This window comes from Helianthus annuus, chromosome 15 (assembly GCF_002127325.2).
Source record: "Helianthus annuus cultivar XRQ/B chromosome 15, HanXRQr2.0-SUNRISE, whole genome shotgun sequence".
In the NCBI taxonomy this organism is placed as follows: Eukaryota; Viridiplantae; Streptophyta; class Magnoliopsida; order Asterales; family Asteraceae; genus Helianthus; species Helianthus annuus.
The window spans coordinates 90,192,929-90,214,290 of NC_035447.2; the positions used below are offsets into that span (position 1 = coordinate 90,192,929).

General features: G+C 35.3%; 1 protein-coding gene across 1 annotated transcript; it reads left to right on the forward strand.

The window, feature by feature from the left end:
- The first annotated feature begins 9,427 nt into the window (after positions 1 to 9,427).
- On the forward strand, positions 9,428 to 14,110 carry LOC110910954 (probable inactive receptor kinase At5g10020). Its single transcript, XM_022155530.2, has 3 exons — positions 9,428 to 10,637; positions 11,297 to 12,934; positions 13,279 to 14,110. The coding sequence occupies exons 1-3, from the start codon at positions 9,710 to 9,712 to the stop codon at positions 13,854 to 13,856; spliced, it is 3,144 nt and encodes a 1,047-aa protein (XP_022011222.1). The 5' UTR covers positions 9,428 to 9,709; the 3' UTR covers positions 13,857 to 14,110.
- Positions 14,111 to 21,362: the final 7,252 nt, after the last annotated feature.

A 21,362-nucleotide genomic window follows, 5' to 3' on the forward strand; every position in this document is an offset into this window, starting at 1 on the left:
GACCCTTGAGGTACAATTCAATACGCTTGCTTGAAGGGTCCACCATGGTTGGACACAAGATGGCCAGTTCGTTCGACTGTTTCGTATGAGCTTCAGTTTCTGACCCCGTCATTTTCAAATGGTAAGGCTCCACTTCCAACTTGTGGATGTCATCACGCGTGCAGTATTCCCTTTTAATGCGTTCTTTGAATTCGTTCCAGGGGGTGGCGTTAGCAGATGCCAACCCTAGTATCTGTACTTGCGCATTCCACCAGGTTAGCGCGATTCCTTCCAAGTACCTGTGGCGTTCTTGACCCTGCGAGCCTCAGGGCATTCACACATCTCGAATGCAGACTCGAGCTTCCCAACCCAATGGAGTAGTCCCACTGCTCCTTCTGTGCCACTGAATGTGCTTGGACGACAGTCCACGAAGTTCTTGAATGTGCAGACAGGTTGCTGTGCGTTCTGACCCGGTGCGCGAGAAAGATAGGTCAAGGTTAAGCGCGAGAGTTGGGTCACGAGAGTAGGATCTAACATCCTAGGATAGGTCTGGAATAGCAAGTTATACCTCCTGCTTGTGCGGCTGCAAGTGCCGCAGCAACTTGTTCGTTAATGAGAGCCGTCAACTGGGCTTGAGTCATGTTAACACGTCCGCACATGGTCGAACAGTAAAGGTACATAAGTATGAATGGTTCGCGAGTAGTGCGATGACAGAAAAGTGTAGGCACATAGGTATTCTCAAGCAGTATCAAGTAGTGAGCAAAGTAATGTAAGCATACTACGAGCAAAGTTCTATGCAATTCTAGCATGTAGGCAATAAACATAAACCTTATTACCTAGGATGTTGAGTCTTGCACGTGGAGCGAAGCGTCGTTGTGGATCGTTGAGAGCACTGTTCTGGTTATAGTCTGGTTTTAATAAAAACGTTTTCCCCATATTAAAACCGAGTTCTCTATAACCAATGGCTCTGATACCAATCTGTCACACCCCCAAAATCCACCTGCGGAGTATCACCGCTTGGGAGCGTGACTGACCAGGATCAAGCCACCAATCATATTGAACATGTAATTAATAAGTAAAAGTAAATGCCATTCAATCACCAATATGAAAGGTGTTCCAAAACATAAGTAGTTAATCACTGTTTAGCGGAAGCGTATAAGTAAAACCCAATAATAATAGTATGTAATGTCATAAGTGTTTAAAGAAATAATCACGATCCAAGCCCACAACGACCAGCTCCTCCCTGTGCAAGCTCCATGTACCTAACGACCTGCAAGGCATGTAACAGAGGATCAACAACTAGTTGAGCGAATTCACAGAAAGTAAATGCGTAATAGTAAGTTCGTTTGTAGCAGGTGGCTCTACTGGGCCGTTAGTACGTTCTATTGGTGGGGGCTTCCCATGTTGTATAACCACTAGACTATTCGTAACCATATGTGTTCTTCACAATCCGAGAACAGTAGTAAGTATAAGTTCACGTAGGTCTTACGTGAGTATCCTTCACATCCGAGGATAGTAATTAAGTATAAGTATCCTTCACAACCGAGGATAGTAGTAAGTATAAGTATCCTTCACAACCGAGGATAGTAGTAAGTATAAGTATCCTTCACAACCGAGGATAGTAGTAAGTATAAGTATCCTTCACAACCGAGGATAGTAGTAAGTATAAGTCTACGTAGATTGTAAGTATGTGTCCTGCACAACCGAGGACAGTGAATAGCATAAGTATGTGTCCTGCACAACCGAGGACAGTGAGTAGCATAAGTATGTGTCCTGCACAACCCAGGACAGTGGTATGGTAGTCTAGTATTAGTGTCAGTACGAATCTATTCAACCTTATTCCTTCAATCCCATTCCCAAGCCCTTGGGAATCCCATGCCTTAGTAAGGGTGTGAACTCACCTTGGTTTGCTCGGTATGCTATGCTCTAGGGTTTTATCAAACGTCTAAGTCCGTTACACACGACCTAGGATATGTTGCATATGATACGATGTAAGTGTTTGCATCAAATTAGGGTTTACAAGTCTACGATATCAAGCAATTGTGATCCATGTAATATTTGTGTATAAATTTATATGATAATGGTTGTTCGTACATACGGTATCATTCAGTATAGTATCATATAGTTCCTTATACAGGTTACTGAACTTGACATCACAAACACACAGTCTTTTCAAGTATAAGCAGAACTCAGGGCATGAAACGTCGCTATAATTCATATCATATATATCCAATCAGCAATTCAAACAGTTCATCAACAAGCGTCGGATCTTGCGTGCATATTAAACTCAGACATCATGTATTAATAAAGGTCGGATCCCTTATGTGATGTGTATCTAAAAGTCAGACATGATTATGTAGTTCAAAGCTCGGCCAAGGGTAAAGTTCGGACCAAATGAGGAGATTAAAACTCAGACAATCACCTCTCCATTGTGCAAAACTCGGACTGGGGCTGCTATGTTAAAACTCGGACACCATGCTTTGTTTAAATGTCGGACATATGCCCTTCACTAAAACTCGGACCTAACTAACATATATGGAAGTCGGACATGGTAATTCAACACTAAACCTCGGACTATGGCATGCTTAAGAACTCGGACCAATTAGGGCTTTACAAGGTCGGACCCTTGTATTATTACTCAAAAGTCGGACTCTCATAATTGAACAAAGGTCGGACCCCTTTAGATATATATAATACTCGGACATCACATGACAAGGAAACTCGGACCAATGAAACACTTAAGAAACTCGGACCCTCACTAGGGTTTAAAGGTCGGATCCAATGGTGAGGTATAAAACTCGGACCCCCTTCCTTACAAGGGTTAAACATCGGACACATTACATCCTGAAACTCGGACATCATTTCATGTTTAAAGGCCGGACCATTGTGTTTATTAAAGAGCTCGGACCTTACTCCCTCATATAAAACTCTGACTTACAATCATGCGCGAATTCCATTCATTGCACATGATCCAAATAATCAGAACAGTTACGTTTTTATGTTCAACAATCGTGAAAACCCTAATTTCATTGTGTCAGTCTAGCATCAATCTAATTACTCAACTAATCATGCATTCCTTATTACCGGGCAATCGATTAAACAACTACTCAATATCATTATCATCATAATCAAATCCAGAATCGCAAAACGTTAAATGAAGAACTAGGGTTTTCATGAACACACAATCAAAAATCAAGAATGGATAATAATTAAGCAATCAATTAGGTTTACAAGTATTACAATAATCGATAAGCAATTACCTTGAATGATTCTAGAGAAAGAGGAATCAAGAGTGATGATTATCTTGTGCCAATGATGATGGTGATGATGATTGCTAGGAGATTAGAGAATGAAGTACGTGCTTTTGGTTTTGTGAAAATGATTAGTGAACAAAGGATTAGGGTTAAGTATAGCTTAAGTTTCACTAATAGCTCTCTACACCCTTAATTAATATATTTTACAATAGTACACCATCTCCAATAGTTTCACAGTTTCACCACCAAGGTTTATGCCTTTAACAATTTTATCACAATTAACACATAACCATGCATAATCACACAATACATTTCATTGTATTAAAACATATACAATTCCATAGCCAATTATTTGCACAATAAAACAACTAACCAAAACAAGAACGTGCAATAAATGCGAATTAGAATCTTGGAATTTCGAGTTGTCACATTCGAGTCTCGTTGCGACTCGAGACATGACTCGAGACCGCCTAGTCTCGAGTGATGAACGTATGACCCGAGACCTCCTCAGTTGCGACTCGAGAACTCGTAGGCTACAACTCGAGACCGTATAGTCTCGACTCGGGATCTCTAGTCTCGACTCGAGACCATATACACGTGCACACTGTTTTGGACTTGCATGCTGTTATGAGCCCAACCATTTGGGCTGCATACTTGGGCTTTGTTTGTTATGTGATTTCTTCTGTTGAACTCGTATGAACTGTTAACTGCCATGATTATACATGTATGCCATGATCAATACTTGTACACAACTTGTTAGAATACGTGTAGATCATATACGTGCACTACTTAAACCATAGACCTGACTTGTATGGTAACCATGTTAGGACGTGGTTGACCACATACAGCTCAAGTGACCTTTTGTTTATCTGTCGAGCAAACCAAGGTGAGTTCACACTCTTACCAAGGCATGGGATTCCCGGGGTAGGGAATGGGATTGAATGAATACTTGCACTTACATTATTATTGGGAATTACGGATCACTGACCTCGTTAGGGGAAGGTCACTTATAGATACTGCTAGACTAGTGATACAAATACTACTCTTCGCACACATGCCTGGAATGGCCGCGATACGAATACGAATCTTCGCACACATGCCTGGAATGGCCGCGATACTAATACTAAACTTCGCACACATGCCTGGAGGGCCGCGATACAAATATAACTAGTCTACAATACATGGGAAACTCCCACTAATCTTTGTAAACATGCCTGGAGGGCCGCGATACAAGTATATACGATACACGGTTTACGAAACAAACATACGATTTACGAAACGAACACTATAACTAAGCAACCAACTGTGAACTCGCTCAACTAGTTGTTGACTCTCTGTTACATGCCTTGCAGGTCGTTAGGTACACATGGAGCTTGCACAGGGAGGCGCGGTCATTGTGGACATGGATCATGGATGCGTTGTTAAACATTTATGACATTTTAAACTTTATACTTATGTTGGGTTTACATTTATGCTTCCGCTAAACATTGAAAATACTTATCTTTGAACACCTTTCATATTGGGTTGGTTGAATTACAGTTACTATTTACATTGTTCAATATGATTGGTGGCTTGGTCCTGGTCATGTCACGCCCCCATGCGGTGATACTTCGCGTGTGGATTTTGGGGGTGTGACAATAAAGGCCGAATTAAATCCGATTGAAAAGCAACATGTTTCGGACCTGTAGTCCGGACACCCATAGACAGCAAACTAGTAGGTTATAAATGGGTGTTTGCAATAAAGAGAAATGAAAGGAATGAGGTTGTACGATATAAGGCTCGACTTGTAGCATAAGGGTTTCCCAAATCCCAAGAGTTGTTTATGAGGAAACATATTCCCTTGTAGTGGACACGATAACCCTTAGAACTCTAACCAGTCAAAGGACTTCATATGAGACTTATGGATGTCGTCACCACATACTTATACGGGACACCGATCTACATGAAAATCCCTAAAGGATTAAAGTTGCCTGAAGCATAATCAACACTTTAAGATATGTGTGCTATAAAACTCCAGAGATATTTATATGGTCTCAAACAATCTGGTCGTATGTGGTACAATCCACTTAGTGAATATCTCGAAAAAGAATGATACAAGGCTGATGTAATCAGTCCATATGTCTTTATAAAAAAAGATCATACTAAAAATTTACCATCATAGCAATTTATAGGGGTGTTCATCGGTTCGGTTTATGGTTTATTTGGTTTTCAAAATTTGTTACCCCAAACCAAAAACCAAACCAAACCAAATAAGGAATATGCAAACCGATCCAAACCAAACCAAATTCAATTTGGTTTAGTTTCGGTTAGAAACCAAATAAACCAAATCTAACCAAATAGTACCTAAGTACTTTTTTTCCTAATTTATATTTATGTTTGTGTTCCAACTTCCGAACATCGCAATAAACTCTAGTTTCTATACTCAAGGTTTGAAGTTCTATTATTTTAGAAATAAGTGGTTTGAGTTGGGCTTTTAGATTTACATTTGGTATTTTGGGATGCATAAAAAAATAACTATTTTTGGCTAATAAATTGTATATGATTTATTAAATATTATTATTTTATTTAATAATTAATTAAGTTAAATGGTTTATTCGGTTATCCAAATAAACCGAATAAACCAAATAAAATAAAATGTGGATCCATAAACCGAACCAAAAACCATATTCATAATTCGGTTTCGGTTAGAAATCAAACCAAAAACCGAATTCATTATTCGGATCGGTTTATTTGGTTACGGTTACGGTTCGGCTTACGGTTTTTATTTGGTTACGGTTTTTTTGAACACCCCTAGCAATTTATGTTGATGATATAAACATCATCGGGTCTCCTAAAGAGACAAAGAAAGCTGCTTAGTTGTTAAATAAAGAAGTTGAAATAAAAGATCTTGGTATAACAAAATTATGCATCAGCCTACAATTTGAGTATTTATGCAAGGGCACATTCGTCCATCAGTCAAACTACATCCAGAAGATTTTAGTACGTTTCAATATGGATAAAGCACATCCGTTTAGCATACTATGGTTGTCCGACCGCTAGATCCACATAAGAATCCTTATCCCCCTAAAGCAAAAGGTGAATGAGTACTTGGTCCAGAAGTACCGTACTTAAGCGCGATCAGTACCCTTATGTATCTTGCAAATAACACGAGACCTGGTATTGCATTCTCAGTACATGTATTAGTGAGACATAGCTAAAATTCAACACGTAGACACTAGAATGGAATAAAACACATATTCCAATATCTTTATGGGACGCAAGACTTAGGTCTTTTCTACTAGAAAGATCAAAAGTCCTAGCTTGTTGGGTATGTTGATGCTGGATATCTATTAGATCCTCTTAAAGCAAGATCTCAGACAAGTTACGTATTCATATACTGTGGCACAAGAATGTCTTGGAAGTCGACTAAGCAAACACTTACGACAACATCATCAAATCATGTTGAATTGATAGCACTATATGGTGTCGGCCGAGAATGGGTGTAGTTGAGATCAGTGATTAATCATATACAAGAAGCATGTATATTAGAGCAGATCAAGAAGGACCTGGAGATTATCTATGAAGACAATGCTGCTTGCATAACTTAAATCAGAGAAGGATATATCAAAGGTGACATAACAAAGCATATCTCACCAAAGTTCTTCTCAAATGTATGATCTGCAAAAAGAATGGGAAATCGATGTTCATCAGATCAAGTCAAGTGAAAATCTACCAGATCCGTTCACAAAATCTTTACCCAGAAGCAGTTTCAAGCAGTTTTCATATAAGATCGAGCTTCGTAGATTAAAAGACGTTAGTTAAATTGAGGGGGGGGGGGGCACTATACACGTTGTACTCTTTTCCTTGACTAAATTTTGTCTCATTAGGTTTTCTTACCAAGGTTTTTAACGAGGTAGTATAACTGATCCAACAGTATTAGTTTATCTCATAGGTCCCGAAATACCGATTTAATATCATCCTGACGCATGTTGTTAATTTATGTATAATGAATAATAATGTATATATGAAGGGAAGTGTTATAAATCAGATATACATATCGTGGTTTATCTCCTATCATAACCGTTTAACACTTATACCCATATGTATATAAACTCTTGTATTGAATGGTTGAAATGATCACTTCAAAATCTATACAATTCCTTACAAAAGTTTTCTTTCTTAATATATTTCTTTTCGCTCATTAGTTTAAGAAAGGATTCTAGAAGAAAACTACTTTTCATTTTTTCAAAGTGCAAAAAAGTTTGAACAGAACAAATTAAAATACTTTTTGTTAACATATTTTTTTTTTTAATATTTGATGTGCTTTCACCTCCTTATAAAAAAGTTTGAACAGAACAAAATACTTTTTGTTAACAATATTTTTTTATATTTGATGTGCTTTCACCTCCCTTATAATTGTTGCCGTCATTGCTATTAAAATCTTTGCCACATCATTAACAATTCGATGTGGAATTATCTTTAACTAATAGGATGATAGAAAATAAATAAAAAAATATGTATAATTTATAGAGTCTAAAAAGGTGTCTTCTAGAGATCAAAGTATTTGAACCATAGTTTTACGGTAATAGTCATAAAAGTGTGTTAGTTACAATTTTATATGACAGTATATAAATGTCATGTATAAAATGAAAGCAGTCTATGACTTTGGTTTTCATAACTTTAATTGAAAATTATGTTATTTATAAGAAAACTTATTAGATTTGGATTGTCATTTTTCATTGATTTTGAAAATTAAAAGAAAGATTTAGACGATCATATGACACTTTTGCTTTTAATATATCCGTGGTCCATTAACTTGTTCTTTTTGCTTCAATTCATGCCCTTTTGGTCGGATAACTCCTCAACTTCAGTAAGGGATAGCCTGGTTGTAAAGTGGTGTATTCATCAACCATATGGTTATAGGTTCAAATCCTGCAAAGGACATGTGTGATGATTTTAGTCGTTAAAAAAAACTCCGCAACTTCAAAGCGTGAGTCATTCTTCTTTCAAATTTACAAACATTATTATTGATTTTATGTATCATCATAAAAGAATGTCTATACACGAAAAAAGCAAGCATAGTTTATTCTACCTTATAAAATTTAATAATCAAATCTTGAACATGCACATGCTGCATCATTTGGTGATGGTTGAATTCAATAGAAAGGGACCATGATATCTTATCAAAAGCTATAAATTTAGAACACCTTTCCATTAAATTAAATTCAGTTATTTAGAAAACCCTAATTTTATATTAGACTAGTGGGTATGGGGAGGCTCATCCCATGAGGATGGGTCGCCACGTCAACGCAACTTAGAAGGGGCTTGCAAAGGATGGACCTAGGAGGTGGAGGATGGGGCCCCACACTATTAGAAAAACAATTAAAAAATATAAGTTATTTGTTTTTTTTAGAGAGAGAAAGAGAGAGACAGGACAGAGAAAGAAGAGAGAGAGAGATGGAGGCCCGTCATCTTCGTCTTGGTGCAGCCGGTTTTAACATGATGGGCCGAGGGGGGCGGTGTGAGGGACCGGCGCCGGCCTTCGCCAGGCCTAAGCCGGGCCCCATACCCCTTGGTCTTAGCCCAACCTCAAAAACCAAAACTAAGATTAAACTAATCAAAATTAAGATGCTAATTAACCTACTCAACTTCTTTAACAATAAAGATTATTCACGGCACAAAGACCCTATAAATAACATAAAATTCGGTAAATATACTTTAAAAACCTAAATTTAAAACTATAAACTCAAAACACCGATCGCTAAAATAAACAATTTTCAAAATCGTAATTTACAACAACACAACTCAAATCTAAGCCAAAACTAAAGCAAAATCAAGAACTTAATCAACAAATCTAAATTTCTTAAAAAATAAAAACATCATTCATGTGATAGAGCCATAGAGGACCCTAAAACCAACCAAAACTCATGAAAATTTCTTTAGAATCTTAAAAAAAAGCGCTAACTTGAAACTAAAAATAAAAAAAAAATAAAAAAAACCCTAATCTGAAACTAAAAAGATAGTCTACAAGCATACAACAAAACTAAAAAAAAAAACATTATTCATGTGATAAGAGAACTATGGAGGACCCTAAAACCAACCTGAACTCATGAAAATTTCTACAAAATTCTTACAAAAACAAAAAACAAAAAAAAAACCCTAACTTGGAACTAAAAGGATGGTCTACAAAACCAAAAAATGCAACAAAACACACACACAAAAAAAAAAAAAAAAAGTGAATGATTTGTTTCCTAGTCCCTCTATGTTCATTTTGGGGCTTAGACAACATCACATTACATCTCACACAAATCATACTTCACAAAAAGCCACCTTTTCTTCTTCTTCTAATTCTAAATCCCTAACTATCTCCCCCAAAAATCACATTACAGGCTTCCATGAATAATCCCACCTTCAATCCATCAAATTCACCCACAACCAAACCCTAAAAACCCTAATTTCCAACTTCATTTCACCTCATTCTTCCCAAACCCCCCAACATGCGCCACCTGCAACTCCTCCTCATCTTCCTCTACGCCGCCGCCGCCGCCACCGCCGACGCACCACCGCCGGAAGAAATTCGAGCCCTACTAGAGTTCCGCAAAGGGATCACTACAGATCCCCTAGGTAAAATCTCCAATTCATGGAACATTTCCACCTCCGATCCAGCTTCAGTTTGCCCTAATTTCTACGGCATTACATGCGATGAACAAACGGGTCGGGTTGTATCCATTAATCTTGACCGGATTCAGTTGACCGGTGAAATAAAGTTTAGTACTTTGCTTATGTTGAAAAATTTGAAGAACTTGAGCTTGTCTGGGAACCGATTGACCGGCCGGATTGTTCCGAATCTCGGGTCAATGTTTTCGCTTCAGTATTTAGATCTGTCTGGTAATGAGTTTTATGGGCCTGTTCCTGAAAAGATTAATGATCTGTATGGTTTGAGTTATCTTAATTTGTCTAGGAATAATTTCACCGGCGGCTTTCCGAATGGGATTGGGAACTTGCAGCAGCTGGCGGTTCTCGATCTGCATTCGAATTCGTTGTGGGGGGATTTAGGGGTGTTGTTTTCTCAACTTAGGAATGTGCAGTATGTTGACTTGAGTGATAATGCGTTTTACGGGTCTTTATCGATCGATGGTGGTGTTATTCCGAGTGTGGTTAATACGGTGCAGTATGTGAATTTGAGTCGGAATCGGTTGGGTGGTGGGTTTTTTAGTGATGATGTATTTGTTTTGTTTAGGAATTTGCATGTTTTGGATTTGAGTGATAATGGGTTGAATGGGAAGTTGCCGTCGTTTGGGGGGTTGCCGAATCTTGAGGTTTTGAGGTTGAGTAATGCGCAGTTGTTTGGGCCGATACCGGAAGAGCTTTTGGAGAGCTTGATTCCGTTGAAAGAGCTGGATCTTAGTCGGAATGGCTTTTCAGGTGAAGATCTTGCTTGACCTTTGATAATTTGATTACGGTTTGTTGTTCGCATGATTGATTATATGCTATATATAGTTGCTGATAATGATAGTGAATTTAGTTTTACACTCTTAAATTCTTCTGCTATTAAATGTGTAATTACTTACTAAGATTCTTGCGGTATCGTGTGGGATATAGTCATTTACGATATCTTCAAATCTGTTATAGAAGCTGTATCCAGAGGCTTTGTAATAGGACCACAAAGTTCTTATATTTTCTTGCCAAATAGAAGGGAATAAATGGCGTTAAAGTGACATCCATTCGTAATCTTATAAAGTTATTATTCGTGTGCATTCTTGGAATCTGAAATCCGGGATCTGCGTCAGTTAATCATTAAACTTTAAAAAAAAAATACTGGAAACGTACAAAAAAAACACATACTTAGGTCTACTTATGCATTTTCTGTCATTTCCGTTTGCAACTAATTGTTATATCAAGCGTTTTGGGAACAAAAGTAGGGATTTACATCATTTAATGAATAAGTAATATGTATTATCAAAATTCTATAGTTGTATGTTTGCATAATCTGATAAAGTTAAGTCTTTTATAGATTTTAAGGCTCAGTTATTTGTAAATTCAGTTTTTATTCTGGTAACGGTTCTTTTTATGTTTATTTGCAGGTTCGATTCCGAAAATCAACTCTACCAGTTTGATCACGTTGAATCTATCATCAAACGAATTATCAGGCTCGTTACCACCGTCTTTAGGAAACTGTCAGATAGTCGATTTGAGCAACAATCTACTCTCCGATGACATCATGGTTTCCGAAAAATGGGAATCACCCCTACAAGTTCTTGATCTGAGCTCAAATAAGCTAATCGGGAATTTCCCCAACTTAACACATTTTAACGCACTGGTTTCACTAAATCTAGGAAACAACTCATTAAAAGGCGTGCTACCGTCTATCCTGATACCCAATCTGGTTTTTCTCGACCTCAGTAGGAACGAACTTGACGGGCCGATTCCACCCGGGTTATTCACTTCAATGACTTTGAACCATCTGGATCTTTCGAATAACCGTTTGACGGGCCCGATTCCTCTTCACGGATCACAAGAAAAATCTTTAATCGAATTATCGTCGTATCCACCCATGGAGTTTCTCGATCTTTCCTATAATACGTTAACGGGTGCATTGTCGTCAGATATCGGCAACTTCAGGAGGCTTAGAGTGTTAAATCTTGGAAATGACGGGTTATCGGGTGAATTACCAAACGATTTGACGAAACTTAGTCTATTGGAGTTTCTTGATTTATCGAATAATCATTTCAACGGTAAGATTCCCGAAAAACTTTCGTCAGAGTTGACGTTTCTTAACGTGTCGGGTAATGATTTATCCGGGAAAATTCCGGAGAACTTGAGGAATTTCTCGAATGCTTCGTTTTATCCGGGAAACCCGTCTCTGATCACACCAATCGGTGGTCTGCCACCTGCTAACGCTGACGGTTTTGCATCAGGGTCACCAAACGGTGGGAAAGGTCACTCGAAGTCTAGCATTAAAATAGCGATTATAGTTGCTTCTGTTGTAGCTGCATTAATGATAGCTTTTGTGTTATTGGCGTATTATCGAGCACAAATCGGAGATTTTCGTGTTAAAACTGCGTTTGGTGGTCAAACAAGTTTGACAAGTAGAGATATAAAACATGGAGGAATATCTAGCCGACCGACGACATCACTGAGTTTTTCAAACGCTCACTTACTTACTTCAAATTCTGGACAGTCGGAGATTGGCGGTGACATTGTGGAGCCTCCCGCAATGCCGCCTGCTTATGCCACTAGTTCGGCATCCATGATTCCCAATCTGATCGACACCGACCCTACACCATCCGGAAGAAAATCTTCTCCGGGTTCACCCGTGGGTTCATCGCCCCGTTTTGTCGAGACAATCGAACAGCAAGTGACGCTAGACGTGTATTCACCAGATCGGTTTGCGGGTCAACTGTATTTCTTTGACCCGAGACCTCAATTATCGTTTACAGCTGAAGATCTGTCGCGGGCCCCAGCTGAGATTCTTGGAAGAAGCAGCCATGGGACACTGTATAAAGCCACGCTAGGTGGCGGACATATGTTGACCGTGAAGTGGTTGAGGGTCGGGTTGACCAAAGATAAGAAAGAATTTGCCAAAGAGATTAAGAAGATCGGAACCATGAATCACCCTAATGTTGTGCGGTTAGTCGCGTATTATTGGGGCCCGCGAGAACAAGAGAGACTTACGTTGGCTAATTACATTGAAGGAGATAGCTTGGCGTTACATCTTTATGGTGAGTATTTGTTTTAATATAAGTTTTTGCTTCGATATTTAACGTGTTAATTATCTATTAAAATAGAGTTAATTACATTTTTCTTCTTTGTGGTTTGTTGAGATAACCATTGGTCTAAAAAGTTGCCAAAACAGTACCAGTTTTTTTCACTTTTATAACGTAGGCGGACTGTAATTGTTACAAAAGTGAAAGTACTAGTGCTGTTTTGGCAATTTTTAAACTAACGGACTGTAATGGCTATTTTCAACAAACCACAATGACGAAAAATGTAATTAACTCGTTAAAGTATAATTAAAACGCCTTTAAATTCATTGGTATCTAACCTTTTTACATTTTTGTTGCAGAAACGACCCCTCGAAGGTACTCATTACTATCATTTAACCAACGGCTAAAAGTTGCTATCGATGTGGCTAGAGGCTTGTCCTACCTTCATGGGAGGGGCATACCGCATGGAAACCTTAAACCGACAAACATAATCTTAGAAGGCCCGCAATACAATGCCCGGCTTACCGACTTCGGTCTCCACCGGCTCATGACACCTGCAGGCATAGCTGAGCAAATTCTAAACCTTGGTGCACTTGGTTACCGGGCCCCTGAACTTGCAAACGCATCGAAACCTGTCCCGTCATTCAAAGCCGATGTGTATGCATTTGGTGTCATCTTGATGGAACTATTAACCCGAAGAAGTGCGGGTGACATTATCTCGGGTCAATCTGGTGCTGTTGATCTAACCGATTGGGTTCGGTTGTGTGACCAGGAGGGTCGGGTGATGGATTGTATTGACCGAGACATTGCAGGTGGTGAACAGCAGTCGAAAGCGATGGATGATTTGCTTGAAGTATCACTCCGGTGCATACTCCCGTTAACTGAAAGGCCGACAGTGAGACAGATCTTGGAAGATTTATGTGCCATATCTGTTTGAAAAGCTTTTGTACAATGTGTTTTTGTTTGTTTATTTTCTTGGTTCATTGGTTTCGGGCCTTCGAATTCGGGCTTCGGGTTCGGGCTAAAACGGGTCGTAATTCATCGTCTTCTTCCTCCCTCAACCCTTGATTTTTTGCTCTTATTTTCTTGTGTAAAGTCCATTGATTGTTTCTGATTTACTAATTGCAGGAAGAAAAGAATGTTTGCTTAAGTAGTCTTTTATTTATTTAATTCTTATTTTTTTACCTTAAATTATTGGTATTTAATTTGGGATGAACCCCATTTTTGTTGGTTACTATTTATGAATTTGATGTAGGATCTTTCTTGTTGGCAATTATTACAAGCTATAAAAAGTGGCTCATTTATTTGCACACATATGTTACCTCTTTCATAAATGCCATAGTGGCATCCAATGTAATAACCAGGAGTGTATAAACATCAAGATTGATTGAAAAATTAATATCCATAGTGGCTTAAGATTTATCAGTTTGAGATTTATACGATTGAATAAATCCGGTTTAACTGTTTGGTTCACAATTCAAAACTTGGAACTAGTCGGTTAAGTTTGTTGTTAACGATTTGGTCAAGAACATCTGTCACAACTAGCGGAAACAGGACGCAAACACCTAATAATAATATACATACTTGACATCTTAAAAAAGAGGTTGTGAAGTGAGTATAGTGAGCGGATTAATTTTCGAAACTATTGCATATATAGTGTCTATTATAATTTTTTATATGTGTAAAAAAATAAAACTTGAGGGTTGAATAGGATAAATATAAAAAAGAAGGAGCAAAAGTGATGTGAAGTTATAGTTGAGGGAGCTATATAAGTTTGACATGACCTGGCTGCACGATTTTAGTTCTTGCCGGCACATGAGCCAACTCAATTTTCACATTATAAATTCCTTTAAACTCCTTTCTGAAAGATACTTTTGGGAAAACTTTATATAAAATATAATTTATTTTTTTTTTAAATTTGCTATACAGATATTAAAAAATCTATACGAAACTAATATGTGACACGTGTCTTTCTTTGAAAGCCTCTATTTTTTTATTTTCCAAATAAAAAGTTATAAATGTTGTACGAGTTGAATAAATGTAATTTTATATACCAAATAAAAAGTTATATCATTAAAACAACGTGTATTACACGGGTTGAATAATGTAATATTGTTTACCAAATAATAAAATAATACATCTTTAAAAAACCTCATTTATTACACAAGTTGAATAAATGTAATTTTATGTGTCAGATAATAAAAAAGTTCCATTTTAAAAAAAAATATGTATATTATACGGGTTGAATAAATTTAATTTTCTATACTAAATAATAAGAAAATATATATCCTTAAGAAAACCCCGTGTATTGTACGAATTGAATAAATCTATTTTTATATATCAAACAATAAAAAGTTATATCTTAAAAAACCTCCTGTATTACACAGGTCGAATAGATGTAATTTTGTATAATAAATAATAAAAAAGTATATCTTTAAAAAACCACGTGTATTACACGGGTTTATTAAATCTAATTTTATATATCAAATAATAAAAAAATCATATCTTTCAATATGCTAATGACTAATAGTCGATACGCGATGGATAAGGTGGTTGTGAAGATGTTTCTTGAAAAGAAGATACGTTATTCAAGAAGGATATCAACAGCCATTTGAGTGATAAAATGTTGGTACCAATTCCAACAATTTGATTTATAAATTATGTAATAAGTTGATAGAATAATTTTTTAGTAATGAAAATAAAAATATTTAATATATTGATAAAAAGTTTGATTTTCGTGATAAATAATTTGTTTTATTTAAAAATATCTTTAATTAACAATTTAAATTTTAGAATAATTTTTTATTAGAAAAATAGAAGAATAGTATTCGAAATTTAAAGCAGGATAAAATTTAATATTAGCTCATTATTCATTCATTTATTTATTTATTTAATATATGATAAGTTTTGAAGTGAGGCGAGAAAATCATAAAATAAATGCCTACAATGAACGAAATGTGTCACACATTAATGTTTTATTATATAGTATTGAAGTATAGATATAGATTTAGATTGATACAAATAGATTATTCTCTTGTAGCAAAATTTGTTAACGAAGTCTCAATAAATTTAACCCTTTATCTGAAACTCTGCAAATGTATAAATGATATATAATATTAGTTAATTTTATTTTGAGTTTCGTAAAATGTATTTGATACCAAACTAAACAAAACGTTCAAATATATAGTTAATATCTAATTTGATATATAATATTAGTTAATTTTATTTTGAGTTTCGTAAAATGTATTTGATACCAAACTAAACAAAACTATCAAATATATAGTTAATATCAAATTAGATAACTAACTTTAAATTTGAAGTAAATAGATAAATATAAAAATAATAATATTCAAATCTTCCTATACTAATAAAAGAAAATCTTTTTGTACATGTGTCACTCTCTGGTGCCTCTTCTCTTTTAATAATAGTATTACATATCAATTTTTATACACAAAATATAATATAATATTAATTAATATAGTTATAGATAAACGTATACATTCAAATTTAATTAATAATTATCTATAACAAAAAGAAATGTATCAAATAATATAGTAAGTATAATATTATTTAATATAGTTAGAGATCAAACGTATAATTTCAAATTTAATTAATAGTAAATTACTTTTAAATCCCTATGTTTTAGTGGTTTTAACCACTTGAATTCAAAATCAAAAAGTTTAACGCCCTGAGTCTCTAACCGCTCATTCACACCCCTGTAAAAAAATCAAAAAAACTTTTGTAAGGCCGAGTTCTCTAAGTTCTCACAACTTGTAGAAATTTTCATTTTACCCTGGCTATATATATTTGTAAGATAAAATATATTATTTGGATATAAACAATAATTACTAATAAAGTATCAAATCACATGTACAAATACTTATGGTATATAACTTAGAAGACTAAAATTCCAAGCGGATTATCTAAATAAAGTACCAAATTATCTTTAAAGCGAACACTAAATGGTTTTTAAAAGACCTATTTTTTTTGCTATTAAGTTTATAATATTATATTTACTTAAATCGTGTAATACACGTGTTCAATATTTTCTTACAATATTAAATTTATGTTAATATCAATATGTTTTCATCTTAAAAATGGTCCAACTTTCTAATTTCAATCATATTACGCAACTAAGACATTATCATCATGCTAAATAAAGACATTATATAATATTATAAAAAATTTAATTTGAATATATAAATGTCGACTATTAATTAAAAAAGTTGTTGTAGACGCTCAAATTTATAGTTTAAAAAACTTTAGTCCTATTTTTTTAAACGTATACTTTATTTTTAGTATGATTTTTTAATATGTAATATTTTCTATACAATGATAATATTCGTATCTTGTCTCATGATCCATATATCTTAAAACAGTATTTATATTAAAGTATTTATTATATCATTAATATACACAGTAGAATTTAATTACAAATCATTTACCATAACTTCATAACTTATAATTATTTTAAAAATACTTACAATTTTATGATAATTATTTTTTTTTAATTTTTTAGTATTACTTTTTTTAAGACATATAATAAAATGGATTGTAGTATCTCAAAAGAAAACAGAAAACTTAGAAAATTATTTTGAATAGAGAAAATATAACTGTTCTTTTGTTTTACTATTTATCTAAATAAGTTATTTCATTAATAAGGATCAGATACAAGTTTATAATTTATATTTTTTCGTCATTTAACCCGTGTAATACATGGGGTTGTAAGCTAGTAAATAATATTATAAATGAGAAGTATACACTAAATTTAAACTAAATAATAATTATCTACAGTTAAGTAGAGGAGATTAAACAAAATAATATTTAGTAGTAGAGTTATCTATAATTAACTAAAAGAGATTAAACTAAATAATATTTAGTAGGAGGGTTATCTATAACTAATTAGAAGATATTAAACTAAAACAATAATTATACATAACACATGACCTAATATGATGACAAGCGTCCTCAAAATGGTTTCTTTTATTATATAGTACTAGCGGTAAGACCCGTGTGCAAACACGGGTCGTTTCTTAGAAAACCATGCATAACATATATTGACAGAGAGTAAAAAAATAATTACTGCAGACTTACAAAATTGATATAAATTAATGATCAATAGCTTTATTCAACAGCAATTTCATTACGTTGAGAGCAAACTACTTTACAAAATTACTTTAATGATAGGGTGACTTAGGATTTTGTAAAAATGTTTGTTTTTGTACTACTTTACAAAATTACATAGAATTCAAGAAAACAAAACAACAAATTGAACAGATGTTGAGTTATTCAAAGTTCTGCTGAATACTAAATGAGATGTTGACCAAAATTCAAACAGATGTTGACCAAAAGTTAATCAGATGTTAACCAATAGTCAAACAGATGTTGACCTTAAACAAATGTTTGGTTTAACGCCACCGATCTGTTTATGGCCAAACATCTGTTTAAGTCCAAATATCAGATATAGAAGGCCAAACATTTGTTTAAGGCAAAACATCTGTTTAAGGTGAAACATCTGTTTATGACCAAACATCTGTTTAAGCACAAACATCTGCTTCTTAGAAAACCATGCACAGCCCATATTGACAGAGAGTAAAAAAAATAATTAGTGCAGACTTATAAAATTGATATACACTAATGGTCAATAGGTTTATTCAACAGCAATTCCATTATGTTGATAGCAAACTACTGTTGTCTTTTAACTGTTAAAAACCTCTGTTGCTTTCCAACAGACTTTACTTAAAAAATTTATCCATTATCTCCAACAGAGCTTTCCAGATGGATAGATAGTAAACAGATATGCATGTTAGTCAACCTATGTTAAAAAGGTCAGTCAACAGAAATTACAAAGGTTGGTAAACAGATGTTAAGAGAATAATGTTATTAATAAAAAATTTAGTACTCTCATTAAAAATGAGAGCCGCAAACACGAGTCGTTTCTTAGACAAGCATGCATAACAAATATTAAAAGAACATACAGATACGTGCATAGATATTGTACCAAAACGTGTTATCTATTATAGCTAAAAGACAACTATAAACATAGATTATCGGTTAATATATCAATTACATACAATTTAACTGTTTACCTAAAAAGACAATATAAATTGTTTATAGACATACGTACTTCGTAGAATTTGAATAAAACTTAAAGTTCAACAAACGTTAACTACAAAAACACAATCACCTGCCTCAACAACTTTCAGTAAAACTAAATCAAGGAATCAGCAAATTTTAGATGTAACGGTCTGCCGACGTATAACAGTCGTTTCATCTTTGTATACTGGCTTTTTTGGAAGGGATGGATCTGTCTTTCTTCGCTCTTCTAACCTACTGTAAGCTAGATCAATAGACTGCTTAGTCCATTTTCCAATATGTCTAGCAGTCCCAACCTTAGCTGCTACAAGTTCTGCCTTCATTCTCTTATACTTCAACACTTCATCCACTTCAACCTTTTTGTATTTTTTTCCAGTTGGGAGCAGATTTTGGCATTTGAGGATCTTTATTCATCTTTTCAATTCTACTAACTTCCTCATTAAGAGCCTTAAGGGGCCAGTCTTTGAAATCAGATCTGTAGGCTTCGTAGCGCTTGGTTTCCATGATAGTGTTCAAGAAATCATTTCTTAATGTCTTTTCTAGCTCAACATTTGGTGACAGATTTAACATATTCTTACTCAGATCTCTAGCAAAATCTTCCAGCTTTTTGACTTCACCAAGCTAATGTTGCATGCGAGCTGATAAATTAATGTCTCGTAGCCCTTTACACTCTTCATTTGCCTTATCTTCTGCTTGCCCTTTAGCTTCAGATATTCATAAATATTCTTTGGAGTTTCAAATCCCTGAAGAGATGGGAAGGTTCTTTTCGATGGATCATCCTCTGTGTAAAATTGAGTCATTTCATCTTGAACTGCAAGCAGTTCCAGAGGGAAAGTTACTGCCAATGGGTTGATCTTTGTTGATGAGATGAAGGTGGGACGAATGGTTTAGGTGAACTTTGAATGAACGGAGTAGCTGATAACGGAATTGGTGCGGGTAAATCTTCCTTCTCTTCTTCATACACCATGAATTTTCTCTTTCTTGTGTAAACAGATTTTGGAGAAGGAGGAGTTAGGGAAGAAAAAGGTGCCATGACTGTAAGGGTTGATTGTGATGGAAATTGAAATTAGGTAGAATCAGTGGATTGACTAACAACTGTTGAAACAACTGGTGTCTCAACCGTTGTTGTCTTAAGATATGCTGAAACATTTGTTGCATCAGCAATTGTTTCAGTCGAGGTTGGCAGTGGTGATGAGGATTTTGTATTCTGTTTTTTGACAGGTGGTTTTTGTGGTGAGAGTTTTGTTTTAGGTGTATCAGAATCTAACTTCTTAGGTTCAGCATTGGTTTTGAGTTTCGCAGCAGTGGTTAGTTTTTCTGGTGGTGATTCGTTATCTTTCTGTGATTTTCTACTATTTGAAGTTCCAATGTTGAGCACTTCATCTTCCTCTTTTGTATGTTTCCTCTTCTTTTTTCGTTCAATCTCCTTATCTGTCTGTTTGTTAACGGAATCATCAATTCCCTTTTTCTTACCAGTGTCAGATTTTCTAGGAGATTTTGCAGAAGTTTGCTTAACAGCCTTTGGATTTTGTTTTGGATGATTCCTTGGTGTTGGTTTGCCAAAGTTTTTCATAGAATCCTTTTCCCTCTTATCAGCATCATCTTCATCTTCTTTTTCAAACACAGGTGTAGGGGTAGTACCAGTTAACTTTACAATGCATTCTTTTATGCCCTTGATGTCAGCCTGTGTGTCTTTGTATCTTGCTTCAACCATATCTCTAATTAGCTTCATGTGGGAATTAAGTTGAATCTCAACCAGTTCCCTTTGAGCTGCAAGAATGGGTTGTACCGAATTCCAAAGCTCTTGGCATAACTGCTGATGAGAAGGTCGACTTTTGAAAGCATACACCAACTGCTTCAATTGATCTTTCATATCAACAACAGTTGTTTCCAAGTTAGATATCCTGTCCGTCAAATCCTGGTATTTTAATCCATCACCTAACTTAATAGGATCATCTGAATTCCTACCAGAGGTGGTTGTATCTGCTTTTGAAAGAGGAGGTATCTCTAAATTTTTTATTAGCAGATGCCCCTTGTTCTTGGTTCTGGGGACTTCCCTCTGCATCAGTAGTTACCTTAGTGATCTCACCCGTGGTTAACTTGAACTCACCAGTGGATACCTTGATAGACACAGCAGTGGTTGCCTTCAAGGGAGTCTGACTAATGAAACTATTGTCCAGATGTAAATCAGTGGATTTGACATTTGTAGTAGCTGCTCCACTTGAAATACCATCAAGAATTTGCTGAAATTCAAGAGGTGTAGCCTCCTCAACTATTTCTGGGTTAGGTAATTGAAAAGGTTTAGACATAGCTATTGTTGAAGTTAAACTCTCAGTAAAGTGTTCGT

Excerpts from the sequence above, each read along its gene's own strand:
- LOC110910954 (XM_022155530.2), top strand. The coding sequence starts at position 9,710 with ATGCGCCACCTGCAACTCCTCCTCATCTTCCTCTACGCCGCCGCCGCC. Across the intron at positions 10,638-11,296 it reads TAGTCGGAATGGCTTTTCAG|GTTCGATTCCGAAAATCAAC; the intron begins GTGAAGATCTTG and ends GTTTATTTGCAG. Across the intron at positions 12,935-13,278 it reads CTTGGCGTTACATCTTTATG|AAACGACCCCTCGAAGGTAC; the intron begins GTGAGTATTTGT and ends TTTTTGTTGCAG.